At 49.6% G+C, this 21,358-nt stretch overlaps 1 protein-coding gene across 2 annotated transcripts; it reads right to left on the bottom strand.

The window, feature by feature from the left end:
• Window positions 1-796: 796 nt before the first annotated feature.
• LOC147673018 (myosin light chain 3, skeletal muscle isoform-like) lies at window positions 797-18,128 on the bottom strand. Of its 2 annotated transcripts, XM_086946686.1 has the most exons (6): window positions 18,053-18,128; window positions 13,844-14,033; window positions 12,415-12,605; window positions 9,500-9,673; window positions 8,010-8,105; window positions 797-1,395 (listed from the first exon to the last, which is right to left on the bottom strand). In XM_086946686.1, the coding sequence occupies exons 3-6, from the start codon at window positions 12,434-12,436 to the stop codon at window positions 1,391-1,393; spliced, it is 297 nt and encodes a 98-aa protein (XP_086802812.1). In that variant the 5' UTR covers window positions 12,437-12,605; window positions 13,844-14,033; window positions 18,053-18,128; the 3' UTR covers window positions 797-1,390. The 2 variants fall into 2 exon arrangements, with proteins under 2 accessions (XP_086802812.1, XP_086802813.1); XM_086946687.1 differs by lacking the exons at window positions 8,010-8,105; window positions 9,500-9,673; window positions 18,053-18,128 and having other exon boundaries at window positions 13,844-13,997.
• Window positions 18,129-21,358: the final 3,230 nt, after the last annotated feature.

Here is a 21,358-nt window from a genome sequence, read left to right as displayed (position 1 = left end):
TTATCCCTGTCTTCGCCCCTCTTCCTTCTTCCTTATCATATTATTTTCTTCCTCCTCTCCTTTCCTCCCTCGTCTTCCCCGCTCTTTCTTGCTTCCTTGGTTCCTCCGTTCCTGTGTGTCCAGCCCCCTCTCCCTGGCACCTCTGACCTTTCCTGCTGCTTCCCGACCACCCTGACAGTCGGGAGCTGGTGCCTGTGGGTGCAGAGTCTGGCTCGGCGTGATTTATGCCATTGGTATAACAGCAGACACACTGCAGTCCATCACTGCAGTCCCCCCCTGATTAAAATTCAGCTCCGGCCCCGACTGCAGCACTCCACAAATGGAATATTCTACATAATTTCCGAAAATGCTTGTTTTTCTTGTTTAAAAAGTGACCTTGTGTGATGTAACTAGTGTTTATTTAAAGCGCTGCAATACCTTCCGATAGAGTTCGCGCTAAATAAAAGTGCAGAAAAAACACAAAACAAATCGAACGCTTTAAAGCAAGAAAGGAACACCTCGGTGGGTGAATCACCCAGCTGGTGTCACAAGGCCCCCATAGGCAGAGCGGATGTTTCTTTCCATCCTCACCTCTGCTGATTATGTAGAGGCTACCAGGCCTTACAGTGACACCTCGTCACCCAGAATACCCTCGGCACCCTCTCCAATCTCACACCTCAGCAAAGAGCCTTTGATCAGCATTAAACAGGCGAGTGCTCCCCCCTGGGGCGCTACCTCCGGGCATAAAACACCACCTTGAGTGTACCCCTTCTTTGAGGCAGACAGTACCACATAGGAGAGGTGCAAAATAAGTGTATAATCTTGTTGTAAGCCTTTATTACTGCAAGACATAATCAGGGTTTCTTTGCTACAACAGCTTGAATTATATACAACACTACATTGGGCGCTAAAAACTGGAAAAATTCACATTGGAATGTTTAGAACTCCAACTGCTCAAAATTACTCAAAACATAACCATGAACAAATCAATTTACACTGGAAGAATACTGAAGCATTTGCTGTGTGTAATATACTAAAAAAACAAAACATAAAACCGGTTTGCCCATAGGCAATTAAAACAGAAGTGGAATGCATGCAGGGTGAACGAACTGCTCAACTTTGCGGAAAATTGTTCTTTAAGTCCACCAATGCAGTGTGCTAAAGTGTTTGGTCTTTCAGGGCAGTTTCTCAACTAGTTTTCATCAGTGGTGGTTAAGTCCCCAGAGTAATCATTTGGGTCAGCAGCATCATCCGCATCTGCACTTTCTGCCTCCACATTATCTGCTCCTCATTTTCATCGTTTTCACCATCAATGTCCTCCTTTTCGTTTTGCTCATTGTCTTCATCATTCGCATCAGTTGTTTCCTCAACTACCGATTCTCCTGTTTGTTCAACGATTTCAAAGGGATTCTCACCCTAAAAGTAAACACAAGTTTTAAACCATCTTTAGCAAAATTTTGCAGAACAAATGCACACTAACTAGTACAAAAGTAACAGCAAAAGTCTTGTGTACAGTGCAAGTAAAGAACTCAGATTTCAGATCACAAAAAAGCAGAAAGAATGTATTATTAGAAAAGGCATCTTACAACGGGGAGAACATATGCAGGACTTCTAAATTTTAGAGTATGTCCAGACAGGCCATAGGATGGAAAAATCCATGCCATGTCTATGAACGCCCATGAGCTCTGAGGAGTCCTTGTACAGAGGGGGCGGTGACTGGAATATTGAGGGTGGGCATCACATTTCCAAGAAATTAATTTCCTGCGAAACTACAATTTTTTTTGGGTGAAACTCAGTACGGAAGAAGTGTTATTTGCAAAGCTGAGGAAGGAGTAAACAGATCTGAACATTCAATATGCAGTGTGAGCCCTGGAGGCAGGAAGGGTGGAAGTGCATCCACAGCATTACAGGCTGCAAGCTAATTGTTGATGGTCATTAACTTATCAGTTTGCAGCATGTGTACCTGTTTGATTTAATTAATGATTTTATTTAATTTGTATAGCTCTTGAATCACCCCCAGGGGGGTATCTCAGCGCTTGGAAGCACAGCATAGGTCATGGGTACTCACAAACGTTCTCTCAGGGGCCAAATTTACACTGTGGTTTGTGTCCGAGGGCCGCACCAGTGGGGGCGGGGTCAGTGGGGGAGGTGGCAGGGCTAGAGCAACAAAAAAATACACAACTGACCATGAGGTTGATCACTGGTCCCTGCAGCGGACACCTTCGTCCACTGAGCCACCAGACCCGGGATACACACATCTCTTGCTCTCTCTTTGTCTCCCTCCCTCACTCTCCCTACCTCTCCCATACTCTGTTCCCCTCCCTCTGTCTGTCTTCCTCCCCCTGTCTCCCTTTCCCTCTCTCACTCCCTCCCCCCTTTCCCTCTCACTCCCTCACTGTCCCTTTCCCTGTCTCACTCCCTCACTCGGTCTCCCTTTCCCTCACTCACTCCCTTTCCCTCCCTTCCTTTCCCTCTCACTGTCTCCCTTTCCCCCTGTCACTCCCTCACTCTGTCACTCCTTTTCCCTCCTTTCCCTCCCTTTCCCACTCTCACTCCCTCACTCTGTCAGGGCAGTTTTCAGGAGTCTTCTGAATTTAAGATGGTCCAAACACTGTCTTAGGGCCAGCTGTAGTTGATTCCAGATGAAGGGTGCGAGAAGGACTTGCCTCCGGGTCTAGCCTTTTTTATGTTGGGGCTTTTGAGGAGCGATTGGGAGCTGGCGCGCAGAGTCCGAGCCGGGTAATAGCGGCGAAGTTTCTCTACTACATCGGGAGGGCCATTGCCCCAGATAGCTTTGTGTGTGAGACAGCAGATCTAGAATTTCACGCGCTGTCGTATTGGCAGCCAGTGTAGCTGATGAGGGAGGGGAGAGGAAGCTGATCTGGGGGGAGCATTCAGAACCGTGCAGGCGGCTGTGTTCAGTATCATTTGCAATTGGTTTAAGGAGGACTCATTTGCGGCGATCAATAGGGCGTTGCAATAGTCCAGCTTGCTTGGTATCAGGGCCTGTGTTAGGGTTTTCCTTGTTGTGTCGGGGAGATAAGTAAAATCTTTCCTTAGTAAGCCATGGGTGTGGAAGCAGGATTAGACTGTGTGAGTAACGTGTTTCTTCATGTTTAGGGACTGTTGAAGGTGAACACAGAGGTTTTTGACTGTGGTTGCCGGGGTCGGGGGTGTGCCTAGTTCTGGGGGCCACCAGGAAGGTGACCAGAGGAGGGGGCATCTCCAAAGAGCAGAACCTCAGTTTTTGCAGCGTTCAGCTGAAGGAAATTGCTTTCCATCCAGTGAGATTTCCAGCATTCCTAAAGAGAAGGTAGATTGGGCAGATTGAGAAGTTTTATTGAAAGAGAACGTAAGCTGTTGATGCTTTTATGCCTGTGGCTGAAGGGTTACCCATGTGTGGTGTGAAATTCGCTTTTAAGTAGAACTGCAGAATGGCCATATTTCTGGTTGAATACAAGACTGCAACAGAAATATACTTACTAGAAATACCAATAAAGAATTTGCTGGATTACATTTATATTTAAAGCAGACATCTCCAACGGATAGCTCTGAATCTACTGGCAGCTCACCAATACCCTGGAAGATTGGGGGTTTGACAGTGTGAAAACACGAGTCAGGATACAGGTATCCTGAACCTATAGGACACATGGGGGGACCCCCTCATGGGCAATTGCTTTTTTTAAAAAACCTATTAAAATTATAAGTGCTAACTTTTCTATGGTTGTGTGGGTAAAAATGAAACTAACGTCCCTGGAACCTTTGGCATTTTCAGTGGGTTGTAAAACGTTTTTTTTTTTTTTTTTTTTTTTGGTGTAAGACATTTATTCTGTATTAAAGAGACAAATGATGTACACTGCGTCACGCCAACAACCCGGAGGCAGGCCGCTATCAGGTATACAATGCACAAGGGTCAGTAAAACAGTCCGAGGGCTATCGTCCAGCCGGAGCTGGCACTCCCAGTGATATATATAAAACAGTAGTAACGTGGTCGTGAGCAGTACAACACCTGCGCATAAGTGATCTTACTTTTCTCTCAGTGTCGCAGACATGCAGATGTATCAGGAAGCAACCAGGTCGCCTTGGAGCGAACAGCGGTCAATAACCCGCCGCGGCGGCCAGTAGGAAGGATACGTCCAGCAGCACTGTTTTCTCCCAACATACCCCCCCAACAGTCAAAAAAACTAAAACAGCAAACTGCGGTGCAAGTACATAGAATTGCTATGCAACATATCATCCGTCCTTAGGGCTGCGCGGACCTGTGCTGGAGTGTCATGAGTAAAGGCGAGTCGCGATAAGGGTGATGGTGTGGCGATTGCCACCTCCTCCACATGTAGGCGAGAGAATAAAAAAAAGGGGGGGGGAGGGAGGAAGGGGGGGGGGGGAGAGGAGGAGGATAAGTGGGGCTATTCGCCGAGGTCTGGGGCCGCAGGAGGGTCTGAGGGGATAGGGTCAGCGGCATATGCAGGGCCAATGGGGTTGCATGGCTAGTGCGTGTGACAATACAGGGCAGGTCCGCACTACCTCAGGGCTGACAAGCAACAAGCATTCAATCACGTAATGAACACAGTCAGCCCATATCATCTGAAACACCTGAATCCGGTGATCTCCCCAGGGTGTCCGAGCCCTCACGTTCTCTAGCCCACTGTATGAACGGGTCCCAGATATCAATAGGTCTGGAAGCGGTGGGCATAGTCTCCCAGTAGTGTGTCAGTTGTGTATGGCCATATGTTACATCTCTAATCCACCCCGTGAATGAGGGGAGAGCCCTCCTACCCCAATGTAGCGCGATCTGTCGTTTGGCATAGAGAAGGAGTAGGGCATGTAGCTTCCTGTCGCAGGGTTCAGTGTCTTTAACATAACCTAGCAAACCCAGGAGAGGAGTTGGTGTATCATTCCTATGCGTAATTTGATTTATGGCTGTAAAAACCTCCGACCAGTATGAATCCAGTTTGGGGCAGCTCCACGCCACGTGGAGAAAGGACGCATCTTCCCCTCCGCATTTCCAGCAGGAGGCATCTGCGCGGATGCCCATTCGGTGTAACAATGTCGGCGTGCGGTAATAGCGGTGTAGGAACTTGAAATGTATGAGCCGCAGTCGATAGTTCGGAGACAGTGCCGTGAGTTGCTTACAGCAGTACTCCCAGATGTCATCCGTTAGCTGATCAGTCAGATCCGCGGCCCATGCCTGTTTGGCCATGGCCTCAGTGATCGGTGCCTGCTCCTGCATGCAGTTATATAGTCTTGATACCAGCTTTTTGGGGGAAGGCCGTGAAAGCAGATTCTGGAGGGCGTCTAGTGTGCATGGCTCCTCTGGGAAGTGGGGTCCTATCTTTTTGCAGGATTCACGGAGGGAATGGTACAGTAGCGTGTCCGCGAAAGATTCTGGCAGGACATCCTCGTTCGTGTCCATCTCGACGAAGGTACCATCCGGATATAAATCAGCGAATGTGTGCAGCCGTTTTCCCCGGATCGTGAGGACGTCTCCCCTGGCGGTGAGACAAGGCAGCATCGGGTTACCCCGAAGGGGGATGGCCGGAGCATAAAGCAAAGAGAGACCCGCTCTCTTCTGCAGTTCACGCTAAGCCCAGCGGATCATCTCCACGGTATCCACTTCTCGCGACGGGCAGGAGACCTTACCGTATAGAGCCACTCGCAGCGGCAAAGGGGTGACCACGGCCAGTTCAACCGCCACATGCGGTTGATAGGGAGTAGGGAAGGCCCAGAAGTGCAGAAATTGCGCTTGGGCGCAGAGGGAGTAAAGCCTCAGATCAGGAGCACCGAGACCTCCTTGTCGGAGCGGTAGTGTGAGTAGGTCCCAGGAGACTCTCGCTTGCCCACCAGCCCACACCAATTTCAGCAATAGTGAGCGAACACGAGCGTGAAAGTGTGCTGTCATTGGTAGCGGTACGTTCACGAACAAATATAAGAATTTGGGGAGAACCACCATTTTTGCTAAGGCTATCCTTGCGACTAGGGAAAGGGGCAGTTTGTTCCAGACCTCAATTTTCCCCTCCAGCCAGTCTACCGCCCTCCCGAAATTTAGTGTCCACAACTCCTGCACATCCCGACTGACCCAGACTCCCAAATACTTAACAGCGTCCGTCTCCCACCTCAAAGGGTAGTCCGGAGCCGGGCGATTAGTCTCGTCCGTCAAGGGGAAGGCAACCGATTTAGACCAGTTAATGGACACTCCTGCTAGGCCCTCAAATCTCACGAATTCCCGAAGTAGTGGATTCATGTTGTCCTTGGGATTGATGATGTATAGGGTGACATCATCCGCGTATAACGAGATTAGTAAGCTCCGAGAGCTAAATCCGATGCCCCTTGCAGTGTGGTGTTGTCTTATCCGAGCCGCAAGCGGCTCCATTGCAATGGCAAAGAGGAGGGGTGACAGAGGGCATCCCTGCCTTGTCCCCCTGGAGACTCGGAAGGGCTTAGACACGAGACCGTTGACACTCACCCTAGCTCTAGGTTCCGTGTACAGTAGTTTAATCAAGGTCATGAAGTTTTGGCTAAAGCCCATCTGTTCCAAAACTTTAAACAGATAAGGCCACTCTAAGGAGTCAAATGCCTTGGTGGCGTCAAGGAACACCACCGCCGCCTGTACAGATGGATGCAAGTAGTGGAGAACAGAAAAAATGGTTCTGAGGTTATGTGATGTTGCGCGGCCCGGGATAAACCCCGACTGATTAGGGAGTGCAATCATAGGCAGCATAGGCTGCAATCGATCCGCAATTACCTTAGCGTAGATTTTAGCATTGACGTTTATCAGAGAAAGGGGCCTATAGGAATCTAGGTGTAGCTCGTCTTTATCAGGTTTAAGGAGTGTAATTATTAGGGCTTCCCGCATGGAGTCTGGTAGGGAATTCAATTCGAGGGCCTCAACAAACACTGTATGCAGTTTCGGCGCCAACTCATCCACATAGGTTTTATAGAAGGCTGTTGTCAGGCCATCTGGGCCAGGGGCTTTGTTGGCCGGCATGTTTTTTCTCACCTGGGCTATGTCCTGGACCGTGACAGTGAGGTCCATGTATTGTCGGTGGTTATTGTTAAACCATACGAGAGCTATGGAATCCAAAAAGGCTTGCAAAGTGGGCGGTATCGTGGGCTGCCTGGAGGTGTAGAGGGAGGCATAGAAATCCGCGAAGGCGCCTAGTACTGCCTCTTGGCCCATCGCGAGGTGCCCGGCCTTGTCATATATGGTGTGGATGTAATTGGATTGTGTGCAAGGAGTTATCAACCTAGCTAGTGTTCTGCTCGGCCTGTCCCCCTCCCCATATCTGCGTGCTTCTGCCCGTTTTCCCAGGAACCGTACTTCCCTCTCCGCTTCCTCATTAAAAGCTAGCAGCTTGGTTTTCAGAGCCCCAGCTATCTCCAATGATGGGTCAGCACTAAAGGCAGCGTCTAGGTCTCTCAGTTCCCCCTCCAGCTTAGCTAACGTGTCCCTTATGGCACGCAGGACTCCCGCCTTCCGTGCTATGCACTGACCTCTGATCACAGCCTTAAAGGCGTCCCATTCTATGGCCTCAGATGAGACTGATCCAGTATTTTCGGCAAAATAATGGACTATGTCGTCTCTAATTTCTTCTACAAATACTGGGTCCGTGAGCGCGTGTGGTGGGAGGCGCCATGTGAATGCCCTGTGAATAGCGTTTGGGGGTCGCAGCTCCAATCCGCATGGGGCGTGATCTGACAGCGACCTGGCCAGTATATCAACCTTTGTCACCCACGTTGCAACTCACTCACCAGGAGAAGGATTAATTAAGGATTTGTCAGAGTAGCCGGCGGAGCCCACTCAGAAAGCGGCCATCTCGCTGCTCAGCTAGCCACGCCCCCCCAGTGGGTTGTAAAACTTTAATTGTGACAGACATCTGAGTAGTCAGAACAATAATTCTGGAAGGCATGGTCACTCACCATTGTGGTAACTCTCATAGAAAAAGTTGGACTGCCGATTTAACTGGCCAAGCAATTATTCAACTTGAGGCAATAGGTTCAATGTCTTCAGATATGGCTCCTAAAAATCTTACCGTTGCATACTGTTCGTACCGGGACTTGACTGTTGGGTTGTTTAGGATACTTGTAGCAGTGAGTACGCTCTCCCTTTTTATTTGTTCCTTGTAAGCCTGGAATTTTTTTTAGATAAATAAACGTTAATTTATACACATACTGCTAGTTCAACTACAATAACTTGGTTGGAACCTAGAAGAGAAGGCATTCAATGTGGACAGAAACCCTTTAGAAACTACTCTGCCACCAGGGTGTGCCAGATACGCGTTTTTAAAAAACACCAGGGACTCTTATTAGGGAATGACCCGCAATCTCGCTCCCTCCACAAGCAAGCAATCAAACCCCACCAAGCAGGCCGTGACCTGAAACCCCCAAGGGAAAAGAGCACAGCCAAGAGACCAGGCGAGCAGATAATGTGCTTTAATGTAAGCTGGGACTCCGATGTCTGTGCTCTTTTCAGGACATGCCCTTTGAAGGACACAGATTGGTCAATGAGAGAGCCCAAGGATTTGGAAAAAAAAGAAATAGGGAGAAGAGGCCATCCAATTTCAAAGACATGCCCTTCACATTGACAAAGCCTTTATTTTGAGATACACATAATTAATATTATAACCACCACACTGCCCAATTATTTCAACTATCAAACCAATGCCAAGGTGTTGGCGATGTGAAGGTCTGTAATTGTTAATGATGTGATGGGTTGCACTGACATTCATATAGAGCCACTCTCACACAGACAGAGCCACCCACACACAGAGCCGACAAAAGAAGCTATCCACACAGAGCGCTACACAGAGCGCTATGCGCCACACACAGACAGAGCGCCACACACACACAGACAGACAGACAGAGCCACACACAGAGACAGAGCCACACACAGACAGAGCCACACACACAGACAGAGCCACACACACAGACAGAGCCACACACACAGACAGAGCCACACACAGACACATCTTCTCACCTGCACAAAGGAAAGGACAAAAATGCACACAGGCTTCGATCAAACACCTTCCAGATTAACTGACAAGAATGCAGCAGCACGCACAGCTTCAGACCCAGCACTTACCCACCAAATACACTTCCGCCACAGAAGCAGCACTGGCTGGTGAGACTAGCCAGCCACCAGGGTAAAACCAGACAGAGCAGATGTTCTGAAGAGGCCGCTACCCACAAGACAAGGACGCCACCAATTTCCAGGACATGGCTCACCAAGACTAACTATTAGTCAGTCAAAGCTCTAGCCTGTAGAATGGGCAATCCAAAAACCACTTGTAACCCAACCATGTCCCCATCCTCCCTCGCCCCAAAAGAATGTACAGTTAAATGAGATTGATAGGACACTTTGTAAGGCTGAAACAGGGCACATTAACTGTAATATCCAGACGCGGGTAGAAATCTAAGCTCGGAATCAGAAAGGGGGGCCCTGAATACTGCAGGGGGGCTGGGGAGTTCAGCAGTCAATTACTCTCTGCCTTGAAAATAGTACTGTGCCAAAATGGCCTCTTACCCAGAGTGACTAGTACATGTCGCAGCTCAGCGCCCATCACAGAGCCATTGGCTTCTTTGTCGCAGACCCTCAGCCCCTCCACAAAGTCATCGTAGGTACCCTGGTCCTTGTTCTTCGCAATTGTCTGCAGCATGGGCAAGAACTCGTTAAAGCCAAGCTTCTTGGTGTTAAGCTCTGGGAAGGAGAGAAGAGTTCAGAGGAGCAGTCACCGGCTGCAGCAGCGTGCCAGGCTGGAGAGTACACATTAACAGTGACAATGTGATCGTCCAAGTTCCCCAAAAACCCCCTACCACCTCCAGTCAGGTTTTTGTCCCATCCCAGACTGCCAATGAATATTACTGATATGGTCCATCTAGCAACTGTGAACGAGGCAGAGATCTCCAATTCAATGTGTGGCACAGGGCAGGGTCAGAGCTGAGGGCACAGGTGTAAGAGCTGAGGGCACAGGTATAAGAGCTGAGGGCACAGGTGTAAGAGCTGAGGGCGAAGGGGTAAGAGCTGAGGGCGAAGGGGTAAGAGCTGAGGGCGAAGGGGTAAGAGCTGAGGGCAAAGGGGTAAGAGCTGAGGGCACAGGTAAGAGCTGAGGGTGAAAGGTGAGTAGAAATCTGGCGTGTGGGGAATGAGTAGAGCACAGGATACAGATTGCTTAGTGGGTGGGTGTGTGTGTGTATTCAAAGGATAAGAAGTATGCGCGGACTTCTGTGAGCTCCCCATTCCTATCGCAATACATAATGCCTTACATACTAGAGTCACATTTTCTACAGCGTGTTCCTCCTGTCACAAATCAATATTTCAACTATTTATTAAACAATTATTGCTTGAAATAGCCTGGAGGTAGGACAGCAAACGCGCCTAATTTACGAGACGGTTTCCAGTTTCCCTTTGCTGCTGGGGGGAGAGTTGCATCATAAATACCAGAAATCATGTTTCCACAATTTAATCGCCAGTAACTCCTGAAATATTTACCAATGTTAATACCAGATCTGCCACGATTGTCACATTTTATGTAATATCCAAAATCAGATACAAGCAAGACGTCGCGTCCAAGTGAAAGAGGCCCTTTAGACTCTAATGCAAGCCTAAGGTTTAGTAATAATAGCCAACGAGGATATAGTGAGCTTTTCTGACTTGCCCCCAAGGTTCAATGCACCACAGACATAATAAGCCCCTGGGTCTCATCGTAACAGACTGTGCACTCTGAAATACACCTTAAAATGTAGCTCCTTCAGATTCACCTAAGTTAATTTTTAACTGGGGGGTGCTCTGGTCCACGGATGAGTGGCGTGTGCTCAGATCCAGGGGTGAGTGGCGGGTGCTCTGGTCCAGGGGTGAGTAGCGGGTGCTCAGATCTAGGGGTGAGTAGGGGTACTCTGGTCCAGGGGGTGAGTGGCGGGTGCTCTGGTCCAGGGGTAAGTGGTGGGTGTTCTGGACAAGGGGTGAGTGGCGGGTGCTCTGGTCCAGGGGTGAGTAGCAGGTGCTCAGATCTAGGGGTGAGTGGGGGTGTTCAGATTCAATGTTTAGTGGCGGGAGGCAGACATGGTGTAGTTGTGAGTGATTCCTGCAGAGGTCCTGTGGTGATGGCAATGTCCAGTGTAGGGGTGAATGACTGGTGCCGAGGACAAGTGCGGGGGTGAATAACATGTGCGGGGGTGCATAACGTGTGCGGGGGTGCATAACGTGTGCGGGGGTGAATGAGAGGTGATCGGGTCCAGTGTGAGTGACGGGTGCCGGGGTCCAGTGTGAGTGACGGGTGTGGAGGTCCAGTGCAGGGTGAGAGATTCAGGTTCATCCCAGCCACTCGTTCGTCTAAACCTCGCTCTCATCCAGCACCGACTCCGCATCTCACCCGCCCAGTATTACAAAATAATCCAGCGCCCACCTGTTCGTGAGCCGAAGGGGTGGCAGCGAGGGGGTGAGCTCTCTGTCCGCCATATCCCGGCTCAGGACGCCTCCGACAGACAAACACTCACTGAGTAACTACAACACCTGCCTGCTGCGCTCCATCACAGCAAAGTTCGCCCAACCGGAAGTTGCATTCTGAAGGAATCCGAGCTCGGAGCCGGCCGGGTCTGGCTCCTCTGGAATGCGGCTCCACCGGCGCAGCCTCGGCCCAGGCCTCGGGGGGGGGATGGATGCGGGCGGGCCACGGGCGCCTGCTCTGGGCACCAGGTTCAGGCAGAAAAGGGAAAGGCTGGTTCCGTCTGAACTCAACAGGAGGCAGTTCAGAGAGCAGCCGCTGGGCGGCGCGCCTGGCGTTTACAAGAGAGCGCCAACCTGCCAACCACTCCCAAAAGACAATGAGGCATTGCCCTGGCTGCCGTAGCCTGCCAGGGAGAAGAGCGCAGAAGAGCATGGCAGGCAGGGGGTGCACAATAATCGAGTGAAAGCCACAGACGTATGCCAGCTGCACCCTGGCCATCAGACCCCATCTCTGCCCGCCAGCGACATAATCTTCGAACTTCGCCCTCTGGTAGCAGCGCACACACCCAGTCTACCCAGCCCGTCATCATCCCAGGCTGTGCGCCTCACCCATCGGTGCCAGCTAAACGAAAACTGTTTAACCGGACCCCACATACCCTGTCGTCGGACCTACCCTCTGGTGCCAGCCACACAGCGGCGGCTGAATGGCACCGGCTAGACTTGGAACCGCATTCTTCCTTACGAGCCAATCTCTAGAGATAGATAGAGGTAGGGCGATAGATAGAGGGAGGGAGGGCGATAGATAGAAGGAGGGCAATAACAGACAGATGTCCCTTCCAATGGCTAGCCTCCATTTATGGAGCTAGCCAATGGAAGAGCAGGCGGGACAAAGCACCCATACTGCTAAACAAAAGGTTTCGCCTGCGCGATCGCTGCTGCGCAGCAGAGCGCCAGGCGAAACCTAAAAACCAGAAGCTGTCTATCTAGAAACATACCTTTTTTTGACCGCATTGCCATTTGATCCAGGTTTTCTCAATTTAGGTTTTTTGCCGACAAACGCCCCTCCAACAGGTTTATTAAGCGATTGCATCATCTTTCTTTTCATCCATCTTCCAGCAGGCCCACCAAATACCAGACTTGTCTGGTAATCGACAACAATTCCAGGTCTCTGCATACCGCCATAATCCTGCAAATTGATAACATAAAATTAGCAGAGAGTATGCAGATAAGGCAAGTTACATGGTGTGCAAAAATGTGTTAACAGTTTTATAATAATGGCAGGCATAATCCAAGAACCAATGTTGGGTGGTCAAGGAATTCGTAGGCTAAGCAGCAGTTGTTGCCATTCTGGTAGGTGTAGATACTTCTTGGCTACAATTATGAAAACTGCAGTAAGGACACTGCTGTACAGGTTTTCATTTGCATTAGTGAGTTGAGAAATAAAGAAGATAAAATGCTTATAAACATGTGTGTGGTTGGGTCTGGTAGCGCGTGTGGTTTGGTTGTGTGTGGTGTGGTTGTGTGTGAGAGAACAGGGAGTTAGAGAAGAAGGCGGGGTGAAAGAACAGCAGATCAGCACAGTAAAAGAACAGGGAGTTAAAGAAGGAGGTGGGGTGGAAGAGAGCAGCAGTTCAGCACGTGAGAAGACAAGAGAACAGGGAGTTAGAGAAGGAGGCAGGGTGGAAGAGAGCAGCAGATCAGTACGTGAGAAGAGAAGAGAACAGGGCGATAGAGGGAGGGCGATAGATAAGAAAGAGAAGGAGGGCGTTAAAGTAAGGGAGGGCGATAGAGAGGAAGGGAGGGCGATAGAGAGGAAGGGGAGGCGATAGATAGAGTGAGGGCGATAGATAGAGAGGGAGGGAGGGCAATAGAGTAAGGGAGGGCAATAGATTGATAGATAGATAGAGGGAGGGCGATAGATAGAGAGGGAGGGCGATAGAGAGTGAGGGCGATAGATAGAGAGGGAGGGAGGGCAATAGAGTAAGGGAGGGCAATAGAGTAAGGGAGGGCAATAGATTGATAGATAGATAGAGGGAGGGCGATAGATAGAGAGGGAGGGCGATAGAGAGGGAGGGCGATAGAGAGGGAGGGCGATAGATAGAGGGAGTGTGATAGATAGATAGAGTGCGATAGATAGATAGAGGGAGTGCGACAGATAGATAGAGGGAGGGCGACAGATAGATAGAGGGAGGGCGATAGATAGAGGGAGGGCGATAGATAGATAGATAGAGGGAGGGCGATAGATGGATTGAGGGAGGGCAATAACAGACAGATGTCCCTTCCAATGGCTAGCCTCCATTTATGGAGCTAGCCAATGGAAGAGCAGGTGGGACAAAGCACCCATACTGCTAAACAAAAGTTTTCGCCTGCGCGAACGCTGCTGTGCAGCGGATCGCCAGGCGAAACCTCTATCCAGAAACATACCTTTTTTGACTGCATTGCCATTTGATCCAGGTTTTCTCAATTTAGGTTTTTTGCCGACAAACGCCCCTCCAATGGGTTTATTAAGCGATTGCATCATCTTTCTTTTCATCCACCTTCCAGCAGTCCCACCAAATACCAGATTTGTCTGGTAGTCGACAACAATTCCAGGTCTCTGCATACCGCCATAATCCTGCAAATTGATAACATAAAATTAGCAGAGAGTATGCAGATAAGGCAAGTTACATGGTGTAGATAGATAGAGAGAGGGAGGGCGATAGATAGATAGAGGGAGGGCGACAGAGAGAGGGAGGGTGATAGATAGAGAGAGGGAGGGCGATAGATAGAGAGGGAGGGCGATAGATAGAGAGGGAGGGCGATAGATAGAGAGGGAGGGCGATAGATAGAGAGGGAGGGCGATAGAGAGGGAGGGCGATAGATAGAGAGGGAGGGCGATAGATAGGGAGGGCGATAGATAGAGAGGGAGGGCGATAGATAGAGAGGGAGGGCGATAGATAGAGAGGGAGGGCGATAGATAGAGAGGGAGGGCGATAGATAGAGAGGGGGGGCGATAGATAGAGAGGGGGGGCAATAGATAGATAACGGGAGGGCGATAGATAGATAGAGGGAGGGCGATAGCTAGATAGATAGAGGGAGGGCGATAGATAGAGGGAGGGCGATAGATAGAGGGAGGGCGATAGATAAATAGAGGGAGGGCGATAGATAGAGGGAGGGCGATAGATAGAGGGAGGGCGATAGATAGAGGGAGGGCGATAGATAGAGGGAGGGCGATAGATAGAGGGAGGGCGATAGATAGAGAGGGAGGGCGATAGAGAGGGAGGGCGATAGATAGAGAGGGAGGGCGATAGATAGAGAGGGAGGGCGATAGATAGAGAGGGAGGGCGATAGATAGAGAGGGAGGGCGATAGAGAGGGAGGGCGATAGATAGAGAGGGAGGGCGATAGATAGAGAGGGAGGGCGATAGATAGAGAGGGAGGGCGATAGATAGAGAGGGAGGGCGATAGATAGAGAGGGAGGGCGATTGATAGATAGAGAGGGAAGGCGATAGAGGGAGGGCGATAGATAGATAGAGGGAGGGTGATAGATAGAGAGGGAGGCCGATAGAGTAAGGGAGGGCGATAGATAGAGGGAGGGGGAGGGCGATAGATAGAGGGAGAGGAAGGGCGATAGATAGAGGGAGAGGAAGGGCGATAGAGGGAGAGGGAGGGCGATAGATAGAGAGGGAGGGCGATAGATAGAGAGGGAGGGCGATAGATAGATAACGGGAGGGCGATAGATAGATAACGGGAGGGCGATAGAAAGATAGAGGGAGGGCGATAGATAGAGGGAGGGCGATAGATAGAGGGAGGGCGATAGATAGAGGGAGGGCGATAGATAGAGGGAGGGCGATAGATAGAGAGGGAGGGCAATAGATAGATAACGGGAGGGCGATAGATAGAGGGAGGGCGATAGATAGAGGGAGGGCGATAGATAGAGGGAGGGCGATAGATAGAGGGAGGGCGATAGATAGAGGGAGGGCGATTGATAGATAGAGGGAGGGCGATAGATAGAGAGGGAGGGCGATAGATAGAGAGGGAGGGCGATAGATAGAGAGGGAGGGCGATAGATAGAGAGGGAGGGCGATAGAGAGGGCGGGAGGGCGATAGATAGAGAGGGAGGGCGATTGATAGAGAGGGAGGGGATAGATAGAGGGAGGGGGGATAGATAGAGGGAGGGAGGGCGATAGATAAATAGAGGGAGGGCGATAGATAGAGAGGGAGGGCGATAGAGTAAGGGAGGACGATTGATAGAGAGGGAGGGCGATAGATAGAGGGAGCGGGATAGATAAATAGAGGGAGGGCGATAGAGAGAGGACACTTATGGGACGTTTGCACACGTGGTAGACGTGTGCACACATGATGGAAAGCATCGGGTGGCGGTGTGCACTGTCAAATCTTTCCATGTTGGACCTGTCCTGAGGGGTAGTGTTCGTGTGCAGGATGACGGTATGTCGAAAGTATTACAACTTGCGTGTGCGTAAGTGCATGGTTTTAACTGTCCCGCATAGACAGCTGTAGTATTGTTGAGGGATGACTAGTGTTTAGTGTGCTACGAGGCTGGAATCTGGCATGACATACCAGGTGTACACACACAGTGTGCAAGCCCTCACCTACTTCGCAGAACCAGTGGCAGGCGCCTCTCGTTAGAATGTTATTATGCACATGTACACACCGTGTGTGAAATACTTAAAGTGTGCAACACCTAAAGTGTGCAAGGAGTGACTGGGATGATACATGCTGCTGGAGTTGGTGTTCCTGGTGCAGGAGGTTAGTGAGTACCACGGCATGCCACATGTACACACGCCACGCACTGCTCCTTACCTAACTCGCAGGATTAGTGGCAGGGGTGTAGTGTGCAGGGGCGGCTGATGTGCTGCGTGCCGCTGGTGTTAGCGCCCCCTGTGCAGAAGGCGAGTGTTGCATACGCCGCACGCTGCCCCTTACCTAGCTCGCAGAACTAGTGGCAATGTGCAGTGTGTGCACGGGGCGGCTGAGGTGGTAGTGCCCAGTGAGCAGAAGGCGCAGCCCCTTGCCTAAACAGGACCACCTTCCTTGAACTGCGATGCTTCTTTACACATGCACGAAAGCCCAGTACTAAAAAGATTGTGTCTTCGTGACATAGTCACTTGCCAACCATATGTATTACCAACCTCATAAGGAGGAAAAACAGAGCCAGCCCTAGGAGGATACCTCTGTAGGTGGCATTCGTTTTGTTGAGTTATCTTATTTGATACTTTTGTGGAATACACGCAAGGAGCCTTACTGTTTCTATCCTTTAATCCAAAAGGCAGCAATGGGGCCTTTGCATTAAAGGGTTATACATGCCTTAGGTGCTGGGAGGGAGGAGGGCTCAAGAACGGTTATAGGTGCAGAGGACACGCTTCAGAACACCTTAGCCTCCCGAGGGGGCAGAGAGTAACTTCTATTTGACATGTGTAAGCATGAACTCTGTGGTGTGGCTGCGCTGCTCATACCTGATAGGAGACCCCTTTGAGATTTTTGGACGGAGGTAGCGGCTGACACTTGACATGGAGCAACTAGAGCACTCTGCTAGATGGACCATATCAGTAATATTCATTGGCAGTCTGGGATGGGACAAAAACCTGACTGGAGGTGGTAGGGGGTTTTTGGGGAACTTGGACGATCACATTGTCACTGTTAATGTGTACTCTCTTGAGTCCTTGTGACCTGGTTACACCTAAACAGTGCCTTCCCCATGTATTCCACTTTAAAGACACTCGCGCTTCTCTTGAAGCTGACACGCCTCAAGATGGCGTCTTTACATCTTGTATGCAGAGTTGTTAGGCGTGGTAGCTCTGTGCACGCTGCAAAAAGAATATAATATGCACGTACTGCCTAAGTAGCCTTCCATCATTGTGCTGACTAGACCCGTTGATCAACTTTCCCATCTATGTTTTAGTCTGCATACTTATTGTATGGCACTCAAGGGTGGACGGGGTGATTGCTTGTTATTCTACCTCAAAACCTGGCCTTAATATATGAGACACAGTAAGCATCCTTGTCTTTTTAATAAAGTTTGTCGAACCTGACCAAATGCGTGTTTTGTATTAATGTCATCGACCTAGGTGGGAAGTGGTGCCTTGCAGGGACCCCTCATATGTCCTGCAGGGTACACGCTGATCTATATAGCCAGCGCCTATGGATCCCGAATTATCTTACCCAGGTCTAACCTTGTAATCTTCTTGGTGGAGACTGATCTCTGCGGTAGATGCATTAACCCGCTGAGTAATAAAATAAACAAAATGTGTGGATTCTAAAGTGAGGGGCCTAGGTCGCACGATTTGTGGCAGGGGTGTAGAGTGTGCAGGGGCGGCGGGAGTGGTGCACGGCGCTAGGCGCAGTCCGCAGATAGAACGACGGCGGCATCCCCCGAGTAGGAGACACAGGTCGGGGGATGCCGTTTGGGGCACACTGGAGCCTTCTCCCCGGCGTGAGGATAGGGACGCCAGCGCCACCCCAGGCCACACGCTCAGGGCAGCCGCCGCTACGCTGCATATTGGGGCGACACTGGAGCCTTCTCCCCGGCGGACCAATTTATTAGAAAGAGGATAGGGACGCCCGCGCCACCCCAGGCCACACGCTGCCACTGGTGATTCGGTCTCTTAGCTGCCTTAGCCCGGTGCCCAGGTACCTGAGGTGTGAGGCGCAGTATCCTGGAGTGCCAGCACCTTCGCTCGCGCGCGCGGCGCCTCACTCACAGCTCCAACCCTTACAAGTTCGGCCGCGGCGTCTAAAGAGAGCGCGCTGACTAGAAGCTGATGAGCCAATGAATGAAGTGTTTACACATGGCAACGTAGAACAACTGATGGACTGTCAGTAAGACGACTTGTGATTTGTCTGCGACAAACTGCGCAGAAAAGCGGGAGGCAGCCAATTATGGCTACGTAGTGCACACGTCATGAAAATGGAACTGCGCATGCGTAAAGGTTGTGCGCACGCGCAAAATGACAGGGGGGGCGCTCAATCATGGGAGCAGCGGATTATAGAACACCGGCCAGGCCCACCCAAGAGAGCCCTTGGTCCTCCCAAGGTCTGTACTCAAGCAAGTAGTGTCCATTTGTTTTTGGAATGTCTGCGTGCCCTTAAACTTTGTTTAATCACCTCACTTGTATGATGTTGAGTTAGGCTCCGAAAAGTATCTGCAAGTATAGGTGTGAAAGTCAGCAGGCGTGGGTGATGATGTCCCCATCACACAAAATACCCCAGGGTGTCCGGCACTCCCACTACAGCAAAATACAGAGATTGCAAGCGCCCATAGCAATTGGGAATCGGGCAGCGAAATGTCACATGTGTATACACACACGATCACACTCTCTCTCTCTCAGGGAGAACACTTAGAGAATATATATTTTAGTAGTGGTTTGTTTTCTTTTCTTTCTACTGTAGGGCCTTTCCTAAATGAGAAAAATGTTGCGTTGTGACAGTTAAAAAAAGAACATTTTATGGACCATTCCGCTTAGTTCACATAATATGCGTGTGAATTTAGATAGTTATAAGTGGAGTTTTGTGACTTTTGCTGGAGTCATGTGTAACCTGCAGCACTCTGTTTTGAAGACCAACACGGACTTCTCAGCATTTCATCCTTCTGAAGTTGATGAAATGGAAGTCACTGGATAGACAAATGCAAATTCTTGCTATTTAGAATTCTATATAATGGTACAATGTGGTTAAATATATTTTATGAAGGAATATATTATATCAAGCACTATCAGACACATTTGTATATGTTTTCAATAAAAAAATAGAGGTTTCAGTGTGAGTTGAGGTTAAAATGGAATGTAAACTGCAACACACAAAAAAGAACATGTCTCAAAAGTACTAAATCACATAATTGAAGATTTTTTAAAAAAAACATCTTAGCATGAACAACTACTGTAACTATTTGTGAATATTGCAGGAAGTCACTGCTTATTGATGACCAGCTCTGTATATCACTGTGTGTTATTTATCAAGATACAATTTATGTATGCCAATTCCTTTGAGGTATATTTTTATGTTGTAGCCTGCACAGATTTCACCCTGAACTCCTGTTAAAAACCATGCATTTGATTATCCTAGTGACCAAGGCCCTTGTAAGGAGTTGACCTTGAACACAGTGCCTGATCTTGGTAATCTGAGCAGGATGGTAATACCGCAGTCCAGAGATTAATACTGTGCACAAGCCTGAGCAATACAGATCCTTACTTTAGCCTTTGAAAAGCAGAATGGGGCAGTCATCTTTACCGATGCTAATAGCATGAGGTACAGGCTTGGAATTATCCCGTTGACCGTGTCAGCTGCTAAATCTTAAATCCTGATTACCTGAGTCAAATTTATCAGCCATCGATTCCCAAATAAATTAATAAACAATCCCAATAGTATGGCTGATAGTGAACCAGGCAGAGGTTTTCAGGTGGACGAGGGGAATGCTATCGGAGGCTCTGCTATGGAGTTCTCCATAGTAAATCGCTCCATAGAGGGGGGATGGAGCCTCCTGTGCAAATGCACCGTTTTCACCATTATTACTGTGAGGAGAAATGTTGTTCTCATTGAGAAAGCTATTGCTCTATACTCATAGCAAATCTGGGGGTGATCTGTTCTCCATCATTTCCTGGAAGTAGAGTTACTCCCAATATTATTGAGACCTAGCCGCTTGACTGATGCCCGGTGGATCTACCTGACAGCTATAGAGGAGATGGGCTGTGGACCTCCCCCTCGGCCGTCACCTACCCAGCCGGACTTTGGGCAGACTCTCCCTCGTCTCTCCATCCATCCTATCTCCATCCTTTCTCCCTCCTATACTTTTAAACCACCCTCCTACCCTTCTAAGCTCCATTTACTTCACCTTCTGACGCTCTTAAAATGTTTTCTTGGAACTGATGTAATTTGTAACTGATGTAATTTAGCAATTTTGTGGAACCTTATGTAAAGCGCTCTGATACCTCCGGGTCTAGCCAGCGCTATATAACACTCAAATAAAAAAATAAAAAAATATCTCCAGAGTGGAAAGGCTATCAGGAAGAATTTGAGGGTGCCCACAAACGTATATGCCTGTGGGTGTACCTAAAATATACTAAGGTGAATCACACCTTACAACACTCAATTCTCACACCTTAAGTGGGATTTACTACAGGGGATTTCGCTGCACTCTTGGTGGAGAAATAATCCACAGTAATTAATGCATAGACACCTGTCAGGAGTTCCTTTATGAATTCCTTGCTGGTGTAAAAAAGGTACATTTAGTCATAAACCGATGTTTATGACTGAATTTATCTTTTGAGAATACAGCCCTATCTATACTACTATTATAAAGAGAGAACTTGCACCTTTGGGCAAGGTAATCTCGGGAACCACAGCGCCAATCTACACACCCAAGACATCTTAGAAAACCTCAGTGCAAGCAGAAGGACATAGGCTACATAAAAAAAAATTGTTTAAAATATTAATAAATGAAAAAAAGTAGTCCCTTGCAACTAGCGCCGGCCGCGACGTCTGCGTGAGGGGAGGGACGGCGTTCACCAGAGCCAGGAAGAGCAGACGACATGAGCGACGTCTGCGTGAGGGGAGGAGCGGCGTTCACCAGAGCCAGGAAGAGCAGACGACATGAGCGACGTCTGCGTGAGGGGAGGAGCGGCGTTCACCAGAACCAGGAAGAGCAGAGGACAACAGCGCCGGTAGGAGCGTCGAGAACCGGAGGAGCAGTGAGAGGTACGTTGTTGGAGATGTTGCTGGGGCGGAAGGCGGGAGGGAGTCGGCGGGTGCACCGCGCAGGCTGCTACTTAACTTAAATCGGATGTTGCTGGAGTCCAGGCGGGGGCGGGAGGGAGTCAGCGGGTGCACCGCTCGACAGCATGCTGCCCTAGCCACCTTCTGCCCCGGGGTAAAAATGCAGCCCCCAGCCCCCTTCTGCCCCAGGCAAAGCTGGGGCGGGCTGCTAGTAAGTTTATATACAGAGGAT

The sequence above is a fragment of the Lissotriton vulgaris genome, chromosome 12 (genome assembly GCF_964263255.1).
Source record: "Lissotriton vulgaris chromosome 12, aLisVul1.2, whole genome shotgun sequence".
Taxonomy (NCBI): domain Eukaryota; kingdom Metazoa; phylum Chordata; class Amphibia; order Caudata; family Salamandridae; genus Lissotriton; species Lissotriton vulgaris.
The sequence above is the reverse complement of the archived record's forward strand: the minus strand, read 5'-3'. Positions and strand labels throughout refer to the sequence as shown.